The sequence below is a fragment of the Triturus cristatus genome, chromosome 12 (genome assembly GCF_964204655.1).
Source record: "Triturus cristatus chromosome 12, aTriCri1.1, whole genome shotgun sequence".
NCBI lineage: Eukaryota > Metazoa > Chordata > Amphibia > Caudata > Salamandridae > Triturus > Triturus cristatus.
In genome coordinates this window covers 2,555,504-2,580,622 of record NC_140595.1, presented here as the reverse complement: position 1 = coordinate 2,580,622, position 25,119 = coordinate 2,555,504, and the positions used below count along the sequence as shown (strand labels likewise).

Here is a 25,119-nt window from a genome sequence, read left to right as displayed (position 1 = left end):
GATGTTGATGGGGTGCGGGATGTTGAAGCTGAGTTGTGCAGATGCACCCTGGATGTGGACAATTTTCCCGTGAGTTAGGATGTACTTGCTCCGTAGAGGGCGGGGCAGTAGTTGACACGGCTGGTGTCGTGGACCTGGGGGATGGTCTGTCTTTCCTTGGAGTGGAACTATCTGTGGATCATGTGCATCATGCAGAGGGTGTTGCAGCATGAGGTACAGATGCTGGTGATTTGCATGGCAAATGTGAGTGACAAATCCATGATGCACACCATCTTCTGTGCGTGGCCACTGGGTGCTTGTGTAGGGCCCCTGCGGGTGGGACACAAGGAGTTGAGCCAGCTGTAAGGGGACAATCCTCCGATGCTTACCTCAGTCCTGTACAAGTCCAGCCTCAGGTGGCTGATGTTCAGCCATTCATCCACGGACCTCATGCCTTCTTGAATGTTGGAACTGGCAATGGCTGGGTCTTTGGTGAGGGTGAGGAGCACCTGGGTGTCAATGGCATACGACATGATGATGAGGTTGTGTGCGCATGTGATGTTGGAGAGGGGGGTCCTGGACACATTGAAGATTGACACGCTGAGAGATGATCCCTGGGCCATGTGGCAGATGACGCCACTATACCACATGCTGAAGGCCTGAGTCCCACTCCCATGGCCTTGCTGGTGTACGAAGCCGGTGTGGAGCAGGAGGGACATGATCTGATTGGTGTGACAGGGCCTGGAAGGCGATGCAGCACTGTGTAGGCAGATGGAGTTGCACACTCAGCATGCAAAGGTGTTGTGTGTGCGCTTAGGTTATGGCTGAGAGCAGGCTGTTGAGTTTCGGATAGACATTGCTTGGAGGGTGGCTACAACCTCAGACTGTAGTGTGATGTGGGTCATGCAAGGACATGAGGGTCATGCAATGTGCACGTTGCATGTGCTGACGGTCCTGCCTTTGGCACCGCGTGGCCGCAACAGTGGCACAGACAAGATGATGACAGCCAAATGAATGGGTGGAGGGAGGCAGGGAGGAGCATCTTTGAGGCGTGTGTGTTGCCGAATCCCGCTACTTTGTGTGCACTTGCTGCAGGGGCCGCAGCAGCAGGCGGCATGTCCTGGAAACTATGCCAAAAGTAGCACACTAAGACAAGGATGTCAGAAAGGACTACTGCAACAGGCGTATGTAAAGGAAGGAGTGTCCGGTTACCCATGGCACACCCAGAGAAAATGGATGCACAATCACCAAAGATGATTGACACAGGATCAGGAAACAGAAGGCCGAGCCGCGCACAGGAGACACACCCTCAGCAGGCGTTGACGGCCCGTCGTGGGCACCAACATGCCCAAATACATACACAGCCATGGACTTCATGCACAATCGAGATTCTAACCCATGAAGAACTGCATGCATGTAGCCAAACTACACATAGACTCATATGCACAATCTTTGACAACTATGCCAGAGATGCCGCATGCAAAGTGGCAAGAGACCTGCATTGACAGAGATGAGGCACCTTGGAGGGTGAGGAACCCCTTTATTACTCAGGCTCACACTAAGGGAAATGCATCAATATGAACAGACTCACAGGTCATTTGGCTGAACATGTGGGACCTACACTGGACACCCCCTTCACAACACAGATGTAGTAAATCCAAATGGCCTGGCACACAAGTTAAGGGGATGCTGTGCTTGACACGTTTGTACTACATGCACACATGTGCAAAGTGTGAAGGGGAAGTGTGCCACATAGTGCCCCAACACACATGACATGTGTACACAGGTCATCACACATCAATTGTGCAAATACATGAGGAGACATGTGCAATATCACTGCCTGACACACCTAGGCCCTGCACATGTAGGACAGCAATGACAATGACTTGATGTACATCCTTGTGCGAGTCTGAGACCTCCATTCCTTTCGTGTGCGCATCCTATCAACAGTGTAAGCGTGTGAAACGCATCGTACACACGCTCTGAGGGCGTGTGTACGGTCCGTATCACTAGAGTTGTGTGGCCGTAGGAGTACGCGCGTTTCGGACCGTACAAGTACGGTCCGTATCACTACAGTAGTGGTGCCGTAGGAGCACGCGTGGTATGGACCGTACCCACGCTCTGAGGGCGTGGGTACGGTCCGTACCACGCGTACCCCTACATCACCACTACAATGGTGGTATGGATCGTACCCACGCCCTCAGAGCGTGGGTACGGTCCGTACCACGCGTACCCCTACGTCACCACTACAATGGTGGTACGGACCGTACCCACGCTCTGAGGGCGTGGGTACGGTCCGTCCCACCATTGTAGTGGTGACGGGTACGCGTACACGTCCACTTCTGTTGTTGCGGTACGCAGGGATTGGTGGACACGCCCCCAGAAGTGACCAGACACTGGAATTAATGTATGTCCTCCATATTGTATGTTTTAATTTGTGTAGGGGGTATGTTTCATGCCCCTCACCCTCCCTTGACCCATGGGTGTTGTTTTCACCTTCTGCGGCGTGTGCGTCGGGTTCGGTGCACCAGGTCGTAGGCTAGGATGGCCGGGATGACACGTAGGATGGGGTCCATGGCTGTCCGTCGCGTACCGGTGCTCCTAATACGCGTCGTACTCAATTTCCCGGGAGTTTTTGGCTGCCGTAAAAAATGAGCCGTACGGAGTGACGTAGGCACGAATCGTACTTGCTGGTCCGTAAAACGCTGCCTGACTCCGTACGGACGTCACGTACACGATGTCCCGGATCAGAATTGAGTGTATTTTTTAGCCGCACGCAGTTTTTTACGAATCGTACGGAAATGGTATTTCTGTACGAATCGTATTTGCTGGTTTGTAAAGTGGATTTCCCGGGTACGAGTCGTACGGAGAATACGCTCCGTACGACCATTGGTACCCGGGTTTTACAGGATTGGAATCGGCACCTAAATGGCAGAAGTAAGCAGAGCATTAAATCTACAGCTTTTCACTTTACAAACAGATTTTTACAGGGTAACATTTTTCTTTCCATAAGACAGTTCCAGTGTGTCAGATTGCCTTGTTAGGGTAAGTTCTCCACAGAGTGAAATATGACGTCTTTTCAGGAGAGATTATAAAACATTGTATTCTAAAATTGACTGGTCAGTGAAGGAGAGTGTCTGGAGCTTTTTATTTTCTTAGATTCTTCTGTAAATCGAATGGCATATATGGGATGCTTTTTAGGAATCTGTTCTGAACATCCGGAAGAGTATTTTCCTGCATCTCTTTTTAAGGCAGTTTGTTCTTTATATGGTCTTCCTCCTTGTCACATAAGAGTCTTTGGATTCATTGCGCCCTCACTACTTTTCCAAAAGTTAAACTTCATTAAACAGCAACAATAAACTGGAGATTACGTTTTCAGTAGCAGATTGAAATCTCTTGCCTTTGAACGCTCAGCAGTTACATTGATAATCATTAAGGGATTTTGCTTTAGTTATCATTGATGATGCAGAAAATGGTGGACCAATGCATTTTATAATAATTATAGAGAAGACTCTGCTTATATTTATGGGACAGGTTTGACCTGTTTGCTACAATGATACCGAAACGTAATGGTTTCCATTATTTGATTCTGCTGCATGATGCAAGTCACCAGTAGACTTGTAGCTCAGCACAGTCAGGGGTCTGGCCCCATCCCCTCTCTCCTTAGACCAGTCGGCCAATGTACTTTCTACCTTAACATGTCTTGTCGCAGGATTGAAGTTTGACTCAAGTGCAGCAGGAGGGTCAAAAAGGTGGAGGGTGCCCAGTAGGGCAGAAATCAAAGTCTTGTCTCGATTCTTCCGACCAGGTACTGTCACACAGCCTAGGTAAGGCAGAGGGTTGATTTAGATTCTACAGTATCGCATAGCATGTCAAGCTAAGACAGGTATCATCCCTAAATCTGCATTTACTATTTTAGCCCTTAGCAGGGTCTCCCCAACACCCTTAGCATTCCAGCTAAGATAGGGATCACCCCAACTACGTTTGATAATATTCCTTAGGCGGGGTTTGCCGCTATAATTCCAGCTGCTGCTTTCAGTCTTAGGCAGGAGTTCCTTTGTACCCATCCATATGCTACCAGACACATCACTGCCTGTATTTATCTATTCTCATATGGTCCATTGTTCCAAGGTGCACATTTTCTCTTTGCAGCCCAGCTCTCACCTGGAGGGACATGCACCATCTTGTAGTGAGAGCATCAAGGCCAGCTCACTTACAGGCCAATGATTGGGTTTTGAATGGAGTGGGTCGTAAAGGTGAGTGTGGCAGAACGTTTTGAGGACTATGAAGGCGTACTGCTGGCAGTGAATGCTTTCTACACATGATAAAGTTGTGATGCAGGCAGCTGGGATTCCAGGTAGCTGTCTCTCTCCTGTTTCTCTCTGACTGTAACATACCATGCTTTGAATGTTGCTGTAGCAGCCATTGCGATATCCCATACTCTGAGCCTTCATGTTTTGGCCTCTCACCTGCTCCCATCATGCCACATCCTCTGCTCCATGCCACCATGTTGTCTGCTGTGAACTCCCATGCCGTTTCTAGTGTTTTGGGCTTGCATGTAATGTTCTCTGCTCTGGGCCCCTTTGTTAAGAGTTTGCATGCCATATCCTCTGCTCTGATCTCCCATGCCATGTCCTCTGTTTTTGGATCTCTTTCCATGTCCTCCATCTTGGGCTCCCATGCCTTGTCCTCTGCTCTGGGCTCCCATGCCTTGTCCTCTGCTCTGAACTCTCCTGCCTTGTCCTCTGCTCTGATCTCCCATGCCATGTCCTCTGTTCTTGGCTCACATTCCATGTCCTCAATCCTGGGCTCCGATGCCTTGTCTCTGCTCTTATCTCCCATGCCTTGTCCTCTGCTCTGCTCTCCCATGCTGTGTCCTCTGTTCTTGGCTCCCATTCCATGTCCTCCATCCTCGGCTCCCATGCCTTGTCCTCTGCTCTAATATCCCATGCTGTGTCCTCTGTTCTTGGCTCCCATTCCATGTCCTGTATCCTGGGCTCCCATATCTTGTCCTCTGCTCTGGGCTCCCATGCCTTGTCTCTGCTTTGATCTCCCATGCTGTGTCTTCTCATGTCATGTCCTCTGCTCTGATCTCCGATGCTTTGTCTTCTCATGCCATGTCCTCTGTTCTGATCTCCCATGCTTTGTCTTCTCAGGCCATGTCCTCTGCTCTGGTCTCCCATGCTTTGTCTTCTCATGCCATGTCCTCTGTTCTGATCTCCCATGCTTTGTCTTCTCAGGCCATGTCCTCTGCTCTGGTCATCCACGCTGTGTTCTGTTGTCTGGACTCCCATTCGTGTGCCCTCTGCTCTGGGATCCCATGGAGTGTCCTTTGCGCTGAACTTACTATATTGTGTCTTGTAGTCTGTGCTCCAAATCCACGTCATCTACTCCTGGCTCCCATGCCATGTCTTCTCATGCCATTCTCTGCCCTGGGCTTTCATGCCATCTTGTGTCTTGGCTCTTGTGCTGTGTCCTGTGCTTTGGACTCCAATGCTGTGTACTCTAGTCTGGGCACATATGTATGGAGTTACATAAAGTACATGTGTAGTTACCGATCTGTGCTAGCCTTAACAATATATTTGTAGTCGATATTTAGAACTTGAAATTCTGGTAGTGAACCTCCCTGCTGTGTCCTTTTGTCTTGGTTCACTCGGCTGCATCTTCAGAATTTTCCTGATTGTGTCCGTGGTCTTGATTTATTGTGTTCTCTGGCCTCTCCTGTCTTGATGTGCCCTCTGGGCTGGATTCCCCCATTGCATGTCTTCTGGATTGTGGGCTTGCTCTGCAGTGACACCTCATCTGCTCTAGCTTGGCTGTGCCCTCTTGTCTGTAATTTGTCCTGCCTGGACTTGTCTGTTTATGATGTACTCTGCCTTGATTTCAGGCCTTCAATGTGTGTTGTCGCTGTACGTTTAGGATGGTTGTTTAAAGTCAATGGTATCTCTGACAAGAATTGGGGAATTGTTATTGCAGTAATGTTTTTTTGTATATCCATAAACCTTTTCTGTTCCAGTGAGCCACCATTATGGGTACGGACTTCTGGATGCTGGTGCTCTAGTGGATTTGGCCAAGAAGTGGGAGACTGTTCGGCCGCAGAGGAGATGCTTTGTCAAGATCATATCCTCTCCACGGTAAGAGGGGCAGGATCTTAGGAGCGATGAACAGTGGGCAGAAAAAAGCAGGCAATGTTCTACACGTAATAGTACTAGTGCCACACACACCCTCCCCCACCCAGGCATGGACAACCAACTGCTTTCTAGCCAGGGACAGAGATAATCATGAATTTTGGATGGATGGGACTATTCTATCAGTACTGATCCGCTGGTCAGTACCAATACTGACCTGTGGGTTGCTCCTGACTGTGTTTGCAGGGTGGTCATGTGGCACTATGAGTGTGCTGCACGTGGTTTCTTGGTTTCTGGGAACGAATTATGGAAGGTTTGTGTACCACACAATACGATTGGATGTGTGTCAGTTCAGAGAATTGGCCTGGCCTAACAGTTTGGAATGGCCTATTGCTGTTGCACCATGACTGATTTTCATACGGCTGGTCTCGGTCTGAAGTGGTACAGTCGTTGAAAACATGGATTGGAATGTGTCCTGGGTGAGTTCCTGTGGTTGATATATTTGCAAAGCATTTTACCCATCAGTTGTGCTTTCCACAGGATGGGCCTTAGTCTCCATTATTGCATCCTGAGGGCTTCTCGTTCTCCTGGCTTGGAGTTTGCTTCAAGTAGCCTCTCATTGTTTGGACAGGGATCATAGGTTGGGGATGTAGGAGGCTCGCTCAGTATATAGTGTCTATGGTGAAGCATGATAGTGTTTAGGTCCCTGATAACCAAAGCTCTCAAAGGGTAGCTGTGGAGAGCAGCGAAGGCTTATCCAGGAGGGTGCAAAACGGGTGCATTTATCACACAGTCGGTCAGTAAGCTTTCACACAAGAAAGAACCACACAAGTATTTATAAACATACTTTAGTATTAATTAACACAAAACTAAGAACTAACGTGGTATATCTCCTATCTGGAGAAATCAAATACACACAAGAAATACTTTAAAGACAGGTAAGTAGCATAGAAAAATACATAGGGCCCTATGCGGGGACCAAACCATATACTAAGAAAGTGGTATGTGAGAGAAGTACAAAAACGAGACTGATACACAACGATGGGGAAACCCAGGGGAAGCGCAGAAGCACCAAAGGTAAGTAGCTAGGGACCCCTAGGCGCCCGGGTGCAGAGTGGTTACACTGGGTCAGACGTCCATAGGATAACACAGGGAAAGATGTGCTTGGTATTTTCTTGTTTCAGGACCCTTCCTAAAAGGACTCTGAAGACACCAACTGGATCAAGGGCAGTTGGAGAGCCACCCCACCCATAGATACCCAGGGAACCAGGATACCTACACGAGGGAGCCCGGGTGCATAAGTGCGAAGTGGTTTTAGAACCGCCCGTTGAAGCCAGTGGACAATCTTGGAAGTCCAGTGGCTGAAGCAACTCTCAAACCAGGACAGTTGAACCCAAAATTGGATTCTGGACGAGAAGTACCTGAAAGCAGAGGGGACATAGTCCAAACCAGTCAGTGGTGCCCAGGACACGCAGGAGCACAATGCCACCCCTTGCCGGAGGTACTTGTTGTAGCACAACGGTCTTGAAGCAGCTGTGGAGCCCAAGCGTCGATGCAGGAGTACAGGAACCGTCCACGAGCAGACCCAAGACGGATTAAGAATGCAGGATGGCCGGTGGCTAGCAGGACCACCAGCAAGCCTTGGCAACAGTCGGGTCAAAGGAAAAGGTGCTTGGTTGCAGACCAACAAGGGATGTGGGACTAACCCAGCAAGGGTAAGTCGGGCCGGCCTTCAGCATGTAGGACAACCAGCAGGAATCGTGGGAGCCCCCTCGAGTATCCTCCGGCAGCAGGCACAGAGGTGCGGGGAAGACTCAGCAGCACACAGAAGATGGAGGCCCATGGTGCAGAGGATGCAGCCAGGACATCGTTTTTGGAGATGTGCGTGCTGGAGACTGGGGCTTCTCGGAGCTCGAAGATTTTCAGTAAGGAGAGTCAACAAGCCTTGGCAACTGCAAACAGATGCGGTGCACAGGGATGCGATTCAAGTCGGCTGGAGAGGGTGTACAGTCTTCCAAGTTGCTGGGAGGACTGGTCAGGCCTCTAGAGAGCCAACAAACCACCACCTGTGTTGCAGAGCTGAGAGGTGTCCATGGGACAACAGGATCAGCAAACCGTTCATCGACCTTGAGGTGCCTGCTGGGAAGTGACTCCTTCACTCCAAGGAAGATTCCTTCTTGCTTGGATGCATACAGAGTCCTTGCTGACTCGGAGGATGCATGGCCTTGGAGTTGTAGAAACAACAGAGAGTACGGGGACGAAGATGCAGCAGGAGCCTTCCCAGCAAGATCCGTCTTTTCTTTGGTCCTGGCTCAATCCAGCATCAGAGTTCCAGTGTCAAACAGCAGAAGAGTCGTTAGACAATCTTCAGAAGACAGGCAGTCGGTTCTTAAAGATGGAGTCCAGACGAATCTAAGGACCCACCCTCAGGGGAGCCCTTAAGTAACCCTAAAAGGGGAAGGACATCTTCTGGAGTGACCCACCTATCAGGGGAGGTCAGGGACGCTACTCAGCTGACCTAGCCAGTCAGATGCTCCCAGGGGTCAAGATTCAAGATGGCAGAATCAAGTGGCCACCTAGAAGAGCTCTGGGCACCTCCCTAGGGAAGAGCTGGATAGGGGGATGTACACTTGCCTGTTCTTTGTGTAGTTTCACACCAGAAACTGGGACAAACTGGTTCATGCAAGGAGGGAACTAAATGTGCCCCTCAATGCAGTCTGGTTGTGCCCGAAAGCGCCCCCCCATCCTACATAATTTAATAATTTTTATTTTTTTACTCTTTTTATTAAACAAAGCTCATCATACAAGGCAGAGCCTAAGAATATAGTGCGAGTCCGGGATTACAATACAATGCCGAATACAAATCATAGACGAGCCAGGCAACCACTCCCAACAGACAGATGGTATTAAGTTGGTGCTTTTGCGGCCACAAGCAATGTTTTTAGCGTTTCCCTCCCCATGAGAGAGAGTATGTGGGAAGCTGGCTTAGTATATGGTGCTCGCTTATGTAAGTGTAGCACCCTGCACTAATCCAGATAACCCTTATTGTGACTTTAGTGGTCTTAGAGAACCTTAGAAACCTCTCTTAGGCTTAGTCCAGAAGGAGCGTAAAGCAGCTTGTTTTACCAGCTCTTAATCTTATGGTATGAGCTAAGTGAAAAAGAACCACACAGAGTAGTTACAAAAAATATGTATTTAATACTAACACTCATTAAGACATTGAAGTATCTCTTTCCCGGAGATACTCATACAATACACACAATACTTTATCCATAGAATACGTAAATAGCACAGGACACACAGTGGTCTCCAGGGGGAGACCAAACCGTATACTAAAATAGTGGAATGCAAACCACAACTTAAGTCAAGAGTGGACCCAGAAGTCGTAGAAGAGTCAGGGACCCAAAGAACCATCCAAGGTAAGTAGCTAGGAACTCCACGAAGGCCATGTGTAGAGTGGGAACACGACTGTGTACTCAATGGAAGTCTATGGGTAAGTCGCGGTTGCAATTTTAAAGAAAAAGGACCCTTCCCAGTGGACCCTGAAGTAACCTCGTAGAAAATGGAAAGTTGGAGAGTCAAACCACCCGTGGATACCTTAGGAACTCGGATACCACACCAGGGAAGCTGGGTGCATAGGTGCGAAGTGACATCGGAAACCGCCATAGACCACAATGGAGGATTTCATGAAGATGCCGCTGGCGAAGAAGGTGAAAGAGTTGGGTGGAACCCAAAGGTGGATTCAAGATGAGACGTTCCTGCAAGCAGAGGGGGCAGAGTCTATGCCACTCAGGAGTGACCCAGAGGCACGGGAGATGAATGCCCACCAATGTCCGGTTTGCAGGAGAGTTGACGGTGCCTTTGAAGTTTCAGCTGTACGGACCAGGTGACACTGAGGAAGACCAGGAGCCATTCACAAGCTATCCCACGTCGGATGTCGAGAGCCCAGGGGTCAGTGTCCACAGGGGCACCAACAAGCCTTGGCAGCGGCAAAACGCACCGTTGTTGAAAAGGGTGCTGTGTGGGGACCAGCAAGGTCCAAGTGATGCACCATGAGCAGGTAAGTAGAGCAGGCCCTGAGCAAGCAGGGGAGCCCACTGGAGCCAAAGAAGACCCTCAAGAGGACCCACAGGCCGAAGGCACAGGATTCGCAAGAGGACCTCGAGCAGCTCACAAAATGATTAAGGCCCACGGTGCACAGGATGCAATGCAGGCGAGGATCTTGGCTGCATGAAATGCTTGAGGCTGGAGCTTCTTGGAGCCCGAAGATCTCTGGAGGAGAGAGTCAACAAGCCTTGGCAATTGCAAGTCAACGTGGTGCACAGGGGCTCTGTTGCAGCGGTTGCGACGAGGGATACTGGCCTCCAAATTGCTAAGAAGACAGTGCAGGCCTCGAGGGAGTTGCAGAACCATCACCTGTGTTGCTGAACCTTTTGGAGTACGTAGGAGGTCAGGAACAGCAGACCAGTCAGCTCTGTTGCGTTGTCTGCAGATGCAGGGGAGTGACTCCTTCACTCTAAGGGAGATTCCTTTGGGTGTCTTGGATGTCCACAGGTCTGGAGACGAGCATACGTCCAGCACTGAAATCGGTGTTGGGGTAGGATCCCAACATGTTTGAAACCAAACATAACCGGTTTCAGTGCAGCCACTATATAGTTAGACATCTTGTGATTGACTTGATGTCCACTATATGTATTAAATGGCTGACCGCAGTTACAAAGCCTGGGGAATCGACTCCGGGGATTGTTGGGGATGTCCTGCTCATGCAGGGCAGCCTCACACTTATAACCTAGCCCCCTGCCTTCAGGATTGAAAGGCCTGCCTTAGGGGTGACTTTTAGGTTTTAAGTGCAGTGAACTCAGATATAAGAAAACGTATATCTGTTGTAAGTGGTGCTAGCACCAACATACACCACAACCAAGCTGACAGCTTTGCTGCTCCTGACGCCCTATGGACTCCGAAAGGATCAGCAACACAGGTGGTGGTTTTGCAACTCCCTCGAAGCCTGCACTGTCCTCTCAGCAAGGTTGAGGCCAGTACCCCTTTCCACTGCTTCGATTTGCTGTTGTCAAGGCTTGTTGACTCTGTCCTCCAGAGATCTTCGGGCTACAAGAAGCTCCAGCCTCCAGCATCTCTTTCTACCAAAGTCTTCGTCTTCACCGCATCCCCTGCACTGTGGGCCTGCATCTTTGGTGAGCTGCTTGAGGTCCTCTTGCCACTCCTGTGCCTTTGGCCTGTGGATCCTCTTGAGGGTTTTCTTTGGATTCAGTAGGCTCCCCTGCTTGCTCTAGGCCTGCTCTGACTCTCCTGCACTTGGTGAGTCCCTTGCTGGTCCCCACGTTGCACCTTCATCGTTTACTGTGTCTGTTGCTCCTGTCAGGGCTTGTTGGTGCTCCCGCCAGACACAGACCCCTGGTTCTTGACTTCTGACGTAGGACAGCTCGTGAACGGCTCCTGGTAATCTACAGCGTTACCTGGGCCTCACAGTTGCAGCAACAAGGTCACCGTTATCACTCCTGCATCTTCCGTCATTGGTGGTCATTGGTTTTCTGTGCCTCCTGGTCACATCTGATCCTTGGATTCCCCGTACTCTTTCACCTTCGCCAGCGGCATATTTTCTGAAGTCCTCCATTGTGGTCTGAGGCGGTTTCCGATGTCACTTTGCACCTATGCACCTGGCTTCCCTGGTGTAGGTATCCTGGTTCCTGGGGTATCCACAGGTGGGGTGTCTCTCCAACCTTCTATTTTCCACTTGGTTTGTTCAGGGTGCACTGGGGAGGGTCCTTCTTCTTAAAATCTGCAACTGCGACTTTCCCATTGACTTGCATTGCGTATGTGTTTGTGTTTCCACTCTGCACACTACCTCCGTGAGGTTCCTAGGTACTTACCTCAGTTGGTTCCTTGTTTACCGAGCTCCTCTGTGTCTTCTGATCCAAGTCCCGAATTCAGTCGCAGTTCGCATTCCACTTTTTTAGTATATGGTTTGGTCTTGCCTGGAGACCACTGTGTATTTGTGCTACTTACCAGTTTTACATTTGAAATATTATGTGTATTGTGTCAATATCTCCGAATAGGAGACCTACTTTGTACAGGAAAGTGCGTGAGTAGTATGTGCGGTGTAAAATTTGTATCTGTACTAGCTTGAATCTGACTCGGATAGCTATTTCCCTGGGGCCCTGCATGGTCTCCGTCCAAACCTCATCGTCTGCGTTTCTCAAATAGTCTGCCCAGTATCGTCTCAGGTGTCCTATTGGGTCGGTGGAATTATTTATCTGTTTTCGATAGATCTCGGGCACCCCTTTGTCGGAGATGGGTTCCGTGAGGAAGCGGTCTTCTAAGGGAGAGGAATCCGGCAGCCTTGTCCCCTCCTGTATATGGACTTGTAGTGCATGCCCAAGCTGGATGTATCGGAGCTTTCCGGCATCTCCCAATTTGTATTCCTGACTAAGCTTCTCGAATGTAATCAGTGAATTTTTCCTCCACACATCGCCCAGGTGGTCAATCCCTATTGTCACCCACTGTGGGAAGCCCCTCAGGGTGGACACCTCACCCAGTTGATCGCTGTGCATCAGGGGGGGTCATGGCTATCAGTCTGGCCCTCCGGCCCAGGCAGCATTCTGCCTCACTCCATCATCTGACGACTGTAGCTGTGTGTAGAGACAGTTCCTTTCGCCGCTGGTGATCGTAAAGGATGGCTTCATGATTACACCTCTCCAGTACCTCTCTCTCAACCCATATGCAGGCTCCTCCCTGTCTGAGAACACTCAATCATTAACTACCAGGAGTTATGAGGTCCAATAGTATTTTTTAATGTCTGCTACTGCCCAGTCCTCCATCATAGAAAAGTTTTCCCAAGGCAATACGTGGTGTGCCCCCTGTCCCATAAGAGAACCCAGAGTTTGTGATCCAGGTGTTTAAAAAAGCCAGATGAGATTGGGTAGGGCGAATTTTGAAGGGAGTAGAGAAGTCTCGGCAGGGTCATCATTTTGTGCAGCGCCGCCCTGCCCATCAGGGACAGCGGTAGAGTGTGCCAGTGGGAGGTGTCAGCGTGGAACCATTCTCATTGGGGGGTTAAGTTGTGTTGAACGAATAACTGCTGGTCACGAGTTACAAAACTTCAGTTATTTGAAGCCCTCCAACGCCATGAGTGCTGTGCATTCCGGTGGGAGCCTTGGGGTGGGAGGGAATAGGGGAGTCTTGACAGGAGAAAGATCACCAATTTGGACTAATTAATTTTATGGGCCGAATAGCTACTGAAGAACTCGAAAATATGGAGTATCCTTGGTATTGAGAAGTGTGGCCTAAAGACATATAATAGGATGTCGTCGGCATAGAGGGTGAAATGTTCCCCCCCAGCCGCCCTCCAATGGAATGCCCCATATCAATGGATCATGGCGGATCCAAGCCAACAGCGGCTCCAGGGCGAATATCAACGACAATAGCGGGCATTCCTTCATGGTTCCTGTCTGCTATGGAAAGATTCTGGATGTTACTCTGTTGACTCTGTGGTCACACTTCTCCTTCATAGGAAATCCTTTGTTCAGCATCCCCTGCCTGAGTTAGGCTCATTAGCAGGGGGGCAGAACAGTGTCTGGGGTCTGTAGCAGTGCGGGCTGGTAGGCAGACCCTGTAAGGCTGCACAGGTAGGTATTGGGGGGGGGGTCCTCTAAGGAACCCCCCAGTACATGGTACCATGCAACTAACACTGGAATCAGTGAAGTTGCTTGAGTCCAACATGCTTGATACCTTAGAGGTGACTTATAGGTTTAAAGTACAGTGACTGGGATATAAGGGAGACCTTATATATAAAGTGAAAGGTTCATGCACCATTTCACCAGACTGCGATAGCAGTCCTGCAGGCACAGTTTGCATGGAATTCCATGGGTGGCACAATACATGCTGCAGCCCATGGGAGACCCCTGGTGTACCAGTGCCCTGGGTACCTCAGTACCATATACCAGGGACTTACAGTGGTACCCCAGTGTGCCAAGTGTGGGGTGTACAAAGTACTTACCATCAAAATTTAGAGGAGAGAGCATGGCCACTGGGTTCTTGGTTAGTATGATCCCAGTGAACTAAGTCAAAACACACTGGCACCAGGCAAAAAGTGGAGCGTTATCTATTCCATAAAATCCTACTTTCCTACAGGAGAGCCCTAAAGTCAGTGCTTCACATTGCTGGTATGTCATTGGGGTGTTGTGAGAAGGTGGCCTGATATATGCTGTACACTAGTTTTAGTGGGCACCTTGTATCAGTCCAAAAAAACCCTTATGGTGAATGGTTAAAGACAACCTTATATGAAAGCTATCCTAATGGTAGCTATGGAGAGCAGCCTTCAGGCTAAGTCTTGAAGGAATGTAAAGCAGCTTGTTTTACCAGTCTATAATCTCTTGAATGATCAAATGAAAGAACAACCACACCAGGTATATATTTAAAATATATGTATTTAGGTTAACACACACCCCTCTAGTCTCTTTATGAGACTGGAGTTCGAAGTACTTTAGTTACAAGTGATCAAGCATCAGTAAACGCACAAATACACGTTTGTGCCCTAGGGGCGTACCAAACCATATACCACAAAAGTGGTATAAGAACCACAACTGGAATAGGCACTAGGCCTACTGCCTTTAGAATCGCTGGGACCCCAAGGAACCACCCAAGGTAGTGACATAGGGGACCCACGGGAGCGGTATGCAGTGTGAAAACACAACCGCGGGTTCCTATTATCTTCTATGGGCAATGTCGCGGTTGGAAATTTAAAGATTAGGGACACTTCTAATCGAGTCTGGACCAAACCCTTTTGGACTTAAGAAGTTCTAGGGCTTGCACCCACGAGAGCACCGGAGTACTCGAGTTACCTCACCCAGGGAAGCCGGGTGCATAGGTGTCTTTTGGTGTCGGGTCGCGTCGTCGATTTCAATGGAAGCCTGCAAAGAACTGCTGCTGCCGTGAAGAGGAGAAGTGTCCGAAGAGATCCAAGCCTGGATCTAGGATGTAAGGAACCTGAAAGCAGAGGGGACAGAGTCTGGGTCACTTGCCAGTGACCTAGGGCAGGATGGACCAATGCCCACAGATGTCGGGTGCTTCAGGTGAATTGATGGGTGTCTTGACTCTTCAGCCACGAGGTCCAGGAGGCGTCGACGAAGTCCACGAGCCGGATTCGAGCTATCCCATGAAGTCTGTCGAGTGCTGTGGTGTCGGCGACCAGAAAGGACCCAACAAGCCTTGGCAACGGCAAGTCACTGGAAATCAGAGAAAGGACTGCTGTGCAGACCAGCAAGGTCTGAGGGACTCACCAAGCGAGGGTACGTCAGGGCACGTCTGGAGCAACCAGGTAAGCCCAATCAGAAAAGGAGTCGCCTTCGTTGGGACCTGCTAGCCAACGGGCTAGTGATCGCGAAGGAGCCTCGAGCGATAGCTCTTGAAGCTGGCCCACGGGTCACTCGTGGAGTGGAGGCCAACAATCTTCGGGGCAGGAGGTGCTCAAGTCTGGGGCTACTCAGAGCCCAAAGCACAACTTCGAGGAGGACCAGGAAGGTAGTGTTGCTGCAAAAGTTCACGGTGTCCAGGGGTCACGCTTCCACGTCACCCACGATAGCCACGGGCTTCATATTTGCTGTGGACTCAGGGTAGCCTCGGGGAAGTCTGGAAATCCACCTCTGGGGATGCAGAGACTTCGGCGTCCGGCGGGAGCTTCAGAATTGCAGACTGGTCAGTTGCTTCTTTGGTGCCTGCCAAGCAGGGGAGTCACTCCTTGACCCCAAGGGAGATCTCTTCAGTCTTCTAGTCAGGATAGAACGTCGAAGGTCTAGGATGTACGTTGCAGAGTTTCGTTCAGGGTAATCTAAAGTCCTAGGAACTGGATTCCTATACTTATACTAAGTTTAGAGGATGGACTAACTCTAAGGCCCCACCTATGGGTGGGCCAGGAAAGAGGGGTGGTTACACCGATTTCCTTTGCCCAGTTTCGTGCCAGAGCAGGGGCAGGTATCCCCTGCAACCGGTTTGAACTGGTGTATGCACAGGGACACCAAGTGTGCCCCCAGTGCAGGACTTCAAAGCACCAGAGAGTGCTCCTGCCCAGCCCCAATACACATCAGCCTGTCTGGGGAGGTGGGGACACCTCCTTTCGACAGGAAACCTATTGTCCAGGCCGCCCCTGCCGAAGCTTCGGTTAGCAGCAGGAGGCCAGACCCGTGTCTGTGGCAGAGGCATCCATTTTGTGATGCCGGGGCTCAGGAAAGTCCTACCGGGTTTAGCCAGTGTGAACATGTCTCTCCCTCTAGAAGGGTGGAATGCTACAGAGGCGGCGGGGGGTAGTTTTCCAAAGCGTTTGACACCAAACACGACATGTTTTGATGCGGCCATCCCAAAGTTAGCATTTACCGCGAGGTTATAATGCACTTAAGAGTATATGGTATGGCTGTATTACAGAACAGCCATAAGGAAGTATTTCCGAAAGCTGCAGAGGGGCTCAGCTAATGCTTGGGCATCCTCTCACATAAAACCAAGCACTCTTCCTTAGGATTGTCAAGGCCTGCCATAGGAGTGGCTTATAGCTTTATATGTGTCTGTATAAGGTAGTGATATAGGTAGCCTATACCACAGTAAGGGGTGCAAGCACACCCTTACCCAGGCTGAAGTAGCAGACCTGTGGTGTCATTTTGGAGTGCTTCCCAGGGGTAGCATAATATAATGCGGCCCCTGGTAGGCCTCTGAGGTACCTATGCCCTAGGTACATAGTATGCCATATACTAGGGGCTTATAAGGCACTCCAGAATCCAATTCAATCAGTCAATCACATAATTTGTAAAGCGCACTACATACCCGTGAGGGGTTCAGGGCGCTGGGGGGGGGGGGGGGGGTGCTGCTATTGGTCGAAGAGCCAGGTCTTAAGTTGTCTCCTGAAGGTCAGCATGTCTTTGGTCTGTCGGAGGTAGAGGGGGAGGGTGTTCTAGGTCCTGGCGGCGCAATGGTAGAAGGATCTGCCTCCGTTAGTAGTTCTCCGGATGCGTGGGACCGTGGCCAGGGCTTGGTCGGCGGAGCAGAGTTTCCTGTTGGGTACGTAGAAGGAGAGTCGACTGTTGAGATAGGCTGGGCTGGTATTGTGGAGTGCCTTGTGTGCGTGGATCAGGAGCTTGAAGGAGATTCTTTTGTCGACGGAGAGCCAGTGCAGGTTCCTTAGGTGGGGGGTGATGTGGTCGCGACGCGGGACGTCGAGGATCAGGCATGCAGAGGCATTCTGGATTCTCTGTAGTCTGCTGCTGAGCTTGGACGAGGCTCCGGCATAGAGGGCGTTTCCGTAGTCGAGTCTGCTGCTGACTAGGGCCTGGGTGACTGTTTTCCTCGTGTTTGTCGGGATCCATCTGTAGATCTTGTAAATTAGATATGTACCTAATGTACATGGAAACCATTTTACAGAGAAAGCAGATAGACTGGGGCCCTGAATAGCAGGATCCTAGTCCAACTTAAGTCATAAACCAGCAAAACACCAGGAAAAAGTGGGGGCAACCATATAGTCAGATTCCACCTTCCTGCAGGTGTAGTACGCTGTATACATTCACATTCTTTAAAAAAAATTCAACTTCAGTTGGGAGTCGCCAAAAGTAGTGATAGTAAGCACTTAAGTTAATATTGCCCTTAGTAATGTGAGTACCTCATTGTACGGCCCAAGCTTCAGCAAGGTGAGGTAGGAAGGTTGTGCGCTCTGACTCTCTGAAGGCAGGTCATCAAATAAGCATGGAGGACACTGCGGAGGAGCATCGGTTCAGAGCAGCAGACACGGCAGGCAAACTCAGAGCAGGAATCACATAGGGGCCCAGAGCAGAGGACAACACATGGTAGCCCAAAACACCTGAAACGGCATGGGAGTTCAAAGACTACACCGCGGGCACTGCCTCACTGCTCCTGGTTTAATGTGGGGTCATGGTTTGGAGTACACTGCAGAAATGTGCCTTGCTGTCTGCTGGGCTGGTCTTGAGTTGGGGTCCATGCACTGCCTTTCCTTCTGCTGTGGGTGGGGGGGGGGTGGGGTTCATGGTTTGGATTGCACAGTAAAGATGTGCCTCACTGTTTGCTAGGGGTCATGGGTTTGGGTACACTGCAAAGATGTGTTTCACCGTCTGCTGGGGTGGTTTTGAGTTGGAGTCCATGCACTGCCTTTCTGTCCGCTGGAGGGGCGGGGGAGTTTCATGGTTTGTAGTGCACTGTAAAGATGTGCCTCACTGTTTGCTAGGGGTAGTTTTGAGTTGGAGTACACTGCATTACGGTCTGCTGGGTGTCAGTGTGACTGCCAGGTAGTTCCTCATTCTCTGTTGGAGGGGTCATGGTTTGGAGTACACTGTAAGGTGTGCCTGGCTCTGTGCTGGGGATTAAAAGGGGGGCCCATTAGTTCATGAGTCGGTGGACTCTTTAGGCCATGCCTCACCATCTGTTGAGGGGTCGTGAGTTGTAGTAACCTTCATGGATGTGCCTCGCTCTGTGCTGGGTGTTATGATTTGGTTGTTCTTGAGATGGTGTACACTGTAGGCCATGCCTAATTATCTGCTGGGGGGCCATAAGTTGGAGTACACTGCAAGATTGTGTCTCACTCTCTGTTGGAGTTGTGGGTGGTCATGGGTTGAAGAACACCGCAAGGACGTGTTTAGTTGTCGGCTGGGAGGTCATGGGTTGGAGTACACTGCAGCCAGTGCCTTACTGTCTCCTAGTGGGAAGTTGGTGGGATTACACTGCATGCAGTGTCTCGTTGTCTCCTGGGGGTCAAGAGTTGGAGTACACCACTACAAGGACATGTTTCGCTGTCTTTTGGGAAGACTTCGGTTGGAGTGAACTGGCCTGGGATGTGCCTCACCATCTAGACGGTCAAGAGTTGGAGTGCACTGCAAAGACGTGCCTAGCTGTCTGCTGGAGTGGTGGCAGGTCAGGGGTTTGAGTATACTGCAAGCAGTGCATCACTGTGTCCTGGGGGGGGTCTTGGGTTGGAGGGCACTTCAAGGGTTTTACCCGCTGCCTGCTGGGGAGCCATGGGCTGAGAGTACACTCTGTACCCCGCTCTATGCTGGGGGAGAGGGCTCATAAGCTGGAAGTACACTGTACCTCGCTCTCTGTCGGGGGCATGGGTTGGAGTGCATGGCAAGGATGTGCCTTCTCTTTTCTGAGAGTTTCATGGGTTGGAAGTACACTCTGTTCCTCGCTCTCTGCTGGGGGGATTATGGGTTGTAACCGTCTGATGAACCATGTCAGCCCTCAGTGTAGCTTTGTATTTTGTGCAGGACGATAGCTTCGAAGCTCGTCATTGAGAAGAATGTGACTGCCTGTGCCAGATCTCCGGGGTTCATTCGCTCCCTGGAGCATGTACAGGCCAGAGTATCCCTCACCTACAGTCGGAGGGGAGACTTGGAGGTGTCTCTCATCAGTCCACGGGGCACAAGGTCTGTGCTGGTGGCGCTGAGGTAAGAAGCCAGTGTGTGCCTTATGCTAGAAGACCAAAGTCTTACTGCCTTCCCACCCCTTAACCTCCAGAAGACTGCCAATATAAGTGGGAAAAACCATAAAATAGCAAGGTCTGCTATTTCACTTTTTACATGTTTGTATTTCTCCAGCCTGTTAGAGCTCTCCCTAGAGGGAGGACTAGGGCTGCAAGCTACCACACGAGCAGCATTGAGTCTCTGCTTTACCAGCGCTTTTAACTGTGATTTTAGATCGTGTTTTGTGACTGATGCAATTTTATTCTGAGGGGGGCTTTTATTCCTAGAATTAAGTGGGAATTGTTTTTGAGGTACTCTGACACCCCTACACACGCTACTCTCTTCGCTGACAGCCTCGCCCAGCCGTTTTTTACTCCCGGTTGAGGCGGCGGCGGGCGCCATCTTGGGTGTGGGCAGGGGCTGCGCTCTAGTCGCGCCGGCCTCCCGCCCTACCAGACTATTTTAGCAGGGTTTCGTCAGCTGCTCGCTGCCTGTTAGAGCTCTCCCTAGAGGGAGGACTAGGGCTGCGAGCTACCACACGAGCAGCATTGAGTCTCTGCTTTACCAGCGCTATTAACTGTGATTTTAGATCGTGTTTTGTGACTGATGCAATTTTATTCTGAGGGGGGCTTTTATTCCTAGAATTAAGTGGGAATTGTTTTTGAGGTACTCTAACACCCCTACACACGCTACTCTCTTCGCTGACAGCCTCGCCCAGCCGTTTTTTACTCCCGGTTGAGGCGGCGGCGGGCGCCATCTTGGGTGTGGGCAGGGGCTGCGCTCTAGTCGCGCCGGCCTCCCGCCCTCCCAGACTATTTTAGCAGGGTTTCGTCAGCTGCTCGCTGCCTGTTAGAGCTCTCCCTAGAGGGAGGACTAGGGCTGCGAGCTACCACACGAGCAGCATTGAGTCTCTGCTTTACCAGCGCTATTAACTGTGATTTTAGATCGTGTTTTGTGACTGATGCAATTTTATTCTGAGGGGGGCTTTTATTCCTAGAATTAAGTGGGAATTGTTTTTGAGGTACTCTGACACCCCTACACACGCTACTCTCTTCGCTGACAGCCTCGCCCAGCCGTTTTTTACTCCCGGTTGAGGCGGCGGCGGGCGCCATCTTGGGTGTGGGCAGGGGCTGCGCTCTAGTCGCGCCGGCCTCCCACCCTCCTCATCACCTATAATATGTGTGTAGGGTTCAGACGGCGCAGCGGGCTGGCGCAGCGGGCGCGCCGGACGCGCGCCGAAGCCGTGCCTAAGCCAAGCCCGTCTGCGCCCGTCCGCGGCCGACCGTGGCCAGGGGCCCAGACCCCTACATCTCGGGCGTGCCGCGGGCAGTCCTACACAAGTAAGAGGCTGCGAGACCTTTGCCCCGCTTCACTCACGATCTGTCGCTACTTGATGGAGCCACTTGACCTGGGTCCTTGTCTTCATTGTACATTCAGAGGGAGGTGTCTATCGCCTGCCGTCCCTGACCCTGAAGCGATTATTGCTAAAGGGGGGCTCCTAAATTGTAGATCCTTCAGCAAACATTCCCTTCAGCTGTGGGATCTCTTACTAGATGAGGACCTGCATATATTATTTTTAACTGAAACCTGGTTAGGAGAACATTCTGATCCAGATATAGTGGATACCATTCCGCCAGGTTATACCCTCCATAGACTTGATAGAGAAAAGGGAAGGGGAGGTGGCATTGCCATCATTGTCAAACACCCTTTTGATTGTGTTCTAAAACCAGTAAAAATTGATAACTGCGAAGCTGGTGAATTTAACATCAAACTGACCCAACACGAGGCAATTTCGGGCATCCTAATTTACAGACCTCCTGGCTCTCTGGGCAACTTCCGAAGTAGTTTACTGGAAGGGGTTACTCAGACTGCGATCAAACACAATAAAGTGTTGGTGTTGGGTGATCTGAACTTACATCTAGAGGATCCCCTACAAAAGGAGGCAGAGGACGTTCGTCTAGTCCTACAAGAACTACAATTGGACTTGCTAAGTGTTGCAGCTACACATCAGAGGGGTCACTGTTTGGACCCTATCTTCGCGAGTTGGGACTTGATAAAGGCACTTACACCCTGTCAGCTCCCTTGGACAGACCATTTCTTGGTCCCTTTCCAATGTTTTTACCAGCCAGTTAGGGCCATTGAGAATGGGATGGGAAATATTATGAGACGTAAATGGAGACAATATTCTCAAGAAAACTTCATATGCGCCATCCAGAAAGCGCAACTACCGCTTGCTATGGACAGTGATCAGGCGAATAATGAATTTAATCAGCTTGTGACTGCCACCCTGGATGAGCTAGCCCCCATGAGTAAGGGTAAAGCAAGAGAAGGCAGACAACGTACTGCCCCATGGTTCACTCCAGAACTCCAGCAAATCAAGTCTAATTGTAAAAAACTTGAAAGGAGCTGGAGAAGGAACCCGAGCGAACAAGGTAAAAACAGTTATAGCTTAGCACACAAAAGCTACCAGTATGCGGTGCGTAGAGCTAAAGCTAAATATTTCCAGACACGCATTGAGGCGGCCGAGAGCTCCTCACGCGAACTGTTTAAAATATACAAAGAAATATCTTTAGTCTCCAGCTCTAACACCCCCCTAAGGGCCACCGTGGAGGGATGCAATAGAGTCGCTAACTTTTTTTCCAACAAAGTTAAAGCTATTTATGCCTCCTTCACCCAACAACTAGATAAGGGCATAGATTTTATAGCAGGCAGCTCGCCTGTGGCCCCTGACTCCTCGTTGCAAACTTTCGAGGTACCCGCCGCTGACAGGCTAATAAAGATCTGTCGCAGTGTGAAGTCCGGTTCCCCTAACGACCCGGCACCGGCCTGGGTCATCTCAGAGGGCCTGGTAGCCCTGGAACCATACATCAGACACGTCTTACAGACCTCCTTTTCCACGCAACGAGTCCCTGAGGAGTGGAAGAAGGCCATAGTACTGCCAATAAGGAAAAAACCGAATGTAAGCATGGAAGTGCTGGAAAACCTCAGACCTATCTCCTTATTGCCGTATGTGGCGAAAGTGGCTGAGAAGGTGGTCAATGCTCAGCTTACTGAGCACCTGGAGAGAGGGAACTTACTACATCCCTCACAATCAGGATTTAGGGCGGGCTACTCTACGGAGACAGCTCTCCTACGGGCCACTGAGACTTTAAGAGCAGGGGCGGATGCAGGACATACAATGGCCCTGATCATGCTCGACCTCAGCGCGGCTTTTGACACCGTAGCACATTCCATCCTGCTACGGTGTCTGAGCGAAGCTGGGGTCGTGGGTCCTGCGCTGTACTGGTTACAGTCGTTTCTCACTGAAAGATGTTTCCAGGTACAGCAAGGGACAGTTCGTTCGGTCGAGATGCCACTAGATCAGGGAGTGCCTCAGGGCTCAGCATTGAGCCCTACTCTTTTTAATCTCTACATGGCCTCCCTGGCGAAGGTTGTACAATCATTTGGGGTGGAATTGGTGTCTTACGCCGACGACACCCAGCTGCTGATTTCCCTATCGCAGAACATCGCCAACACCCCCACCAACTTTAAGTCCTGTATGCAGGCACTAGCTGAGTGGATGGATTCCCACTGCCTAAAACTCAATGGCTCTAAGACAGAGGTGTTGGTGGTGGGGGGGAAAAGCAAAAACTGGTCAGCCGAGTGGTGGCCTCCATGCCTTGGCCCTACCCCCATACCTTGTGAGGAGGCTAAGAATCTAGGAGTCTGGATGAATTCCTTTCTCTCCTATGATGGCCACATAAGGCGTCTTGTGGGCAAATGTTTTGGAGTACTAAAGACCCTAAACAAAACCTTAGACCTCCTACCCATAGCGGCCAGAAGGACACTGACGCAGGCACTGGTGACCTCTCGGATGGACTATGGAAACATCTTGTTCCTAGGGGCCACCGAGGGCTGCCTGGGCCGCCTGCAAGTTATCCAGAATTCCGCCGCTAGATTGGTGCTAAGAAGACCTAGGAGGGCTAATTCTCAAAAGGCGCTGGATGCGCTTCACTGGCTGCCTGTGAAGAAACGTGTGCTGTTTAAGTGCCACCTCGTCTGTCACCGAATTGTCTGGGGCAGGTCGCCCGCCTACCTTAGGGATCTAGTCAGCCGCTACGAACCAACAAGGACCCTCCGGTCGGAGGGTGCCGGGCTGCTGACAGTCCCCAGGATAAGGAAGGCTAGAATGGGTGAACGATCTTTTGCGTTCCAAGCAGCTCAACAATGGAACAAACTTCCTCCTGCTCTGAGACTGGAGAGCAGTGAAGCGCTGTTCAGGGCCAAGCTTAAAACACATCTATACACTGTGTAGGTCACAGGCTCTCATGGTGATCGCTGGTAGCTTTAGCGCGGGGACACGCCGAGATGGCGTTACTGAGCGCTCTATAAGCTCTCTATAAATAAATAAATAAATAAATTGGATCTTTCATAGATTCACATGCTTGAATCATTCCCCTTCGTTGAAGTGGGAGTCTTGTGGTACTATAATAAAGGAGCATGCATCATTACCATAGGCCATAATGGCCATGAACAATCACTTTAGTAGCTTATCTATGTCCTTTAAAAAAAATGTTACCAAACTTGAACTATAACCAATCAGGCGACAGCACCCTGTAGAATTCTTCCAAGAGAGACTGAGTCAGTCAGATTTTCGACTGCACGCCTTGTGAAGGGAGTCTCCCTGAGCTCTGCTCGGTTTTTTCTTCTCTCGAGTCTGAGATTTATTCTGACAACTGCCATGTCGGATACTTCCAAGAAAGGCCACTTCAGATCATGCAAAACCTGTGGATAGAAAAGGCTGCATGTGGATTACCCACATAAAGACTCTCTTTATAGCTGCTAACCCCGGCACAAGGTAAAGGAGTGCAAAATATGTCACACTTTTCCATCCAAGACCTTGAAGGACAGGGAGGGGAGGCTCCTTCTGTGGCTACAGAAGGCTAAAACTCAGAGATGAGAAGGCAGTGACAAGTCCTTGAGTTCACTCAAAAGGGCAAGATCCTCTGACCAGTATACCTCTTAAAAGAGCAGGAAGGTTTTCAAAAATCATCACAAGGCACCTCTGAGAAAGGAGAAAACAAAACATGTCTCCACAGACATAAAACCCCTCTCAAAACTCTCTCAATGGCAGTATCACACATCTTTTTTGTAAACAGACTTTATTGAGTTTCATACAAAGCATATAGGCTGTGGTATCTCACCCCGGTCAATCATACAGTTGAGCAACAAGTTACTTGGAGCAAAAGTAGAGCACTACATGACCCACAAGGCAATAGTTCAGTTGGAGTTTTAGGTGCACCCCGTGACTAGCTGGCTCTGTGTAAGTTCTTGTAGTCAGGTCCTGCTGCAACTCCGGCAAATGCAGCCTCTGGTCCCCAAACTGCCCCCTACCCTCCAACTATCCCCTTCTAACTATCCCCCTCCTGTCCCTCCCCCCAGGCGTGTCACGTAGAATGGCAGTATCACCATCGACAGCAGTATCATCAGCGACAATGACGGTCACCACCATCTCATCTATGAGACCATCGCCGGCAAAGACAACAATGACAGCAGGCGTCAACGCA

The 25,119-nt window shown here is 50.3% G+C and overlaps 1 protein-coding gene across 1 annotated transcript in view; it reads left to right on the top strand.

Moving 5' to 3' along the window:
* Nucleotides 1-25,119, top strand: part of PCSK4 (proprotein convertase subtilisin/kexin type 4) — a 459,936-nt gene that overhangs the window by 290,857 nt on the left and 143,960 nt on the right. Inside the window, exons 9-11 of the mRNA XM_085639038.1 lie at nt 4,132-4,235; nt 5,996-6,113; nt 19,379-19,558. Coding sequence (XP_085495164.1) covers nt 4,132-4,235; nt 5,996-6,113; nt 19,379-19,558 — 402 coding nt within the window. The remainder of the gene's footprint in view (nt 1-4,131; nt 4,236-5,995; nt 6,114-19,378; nt 19,559-25,119) is intronic.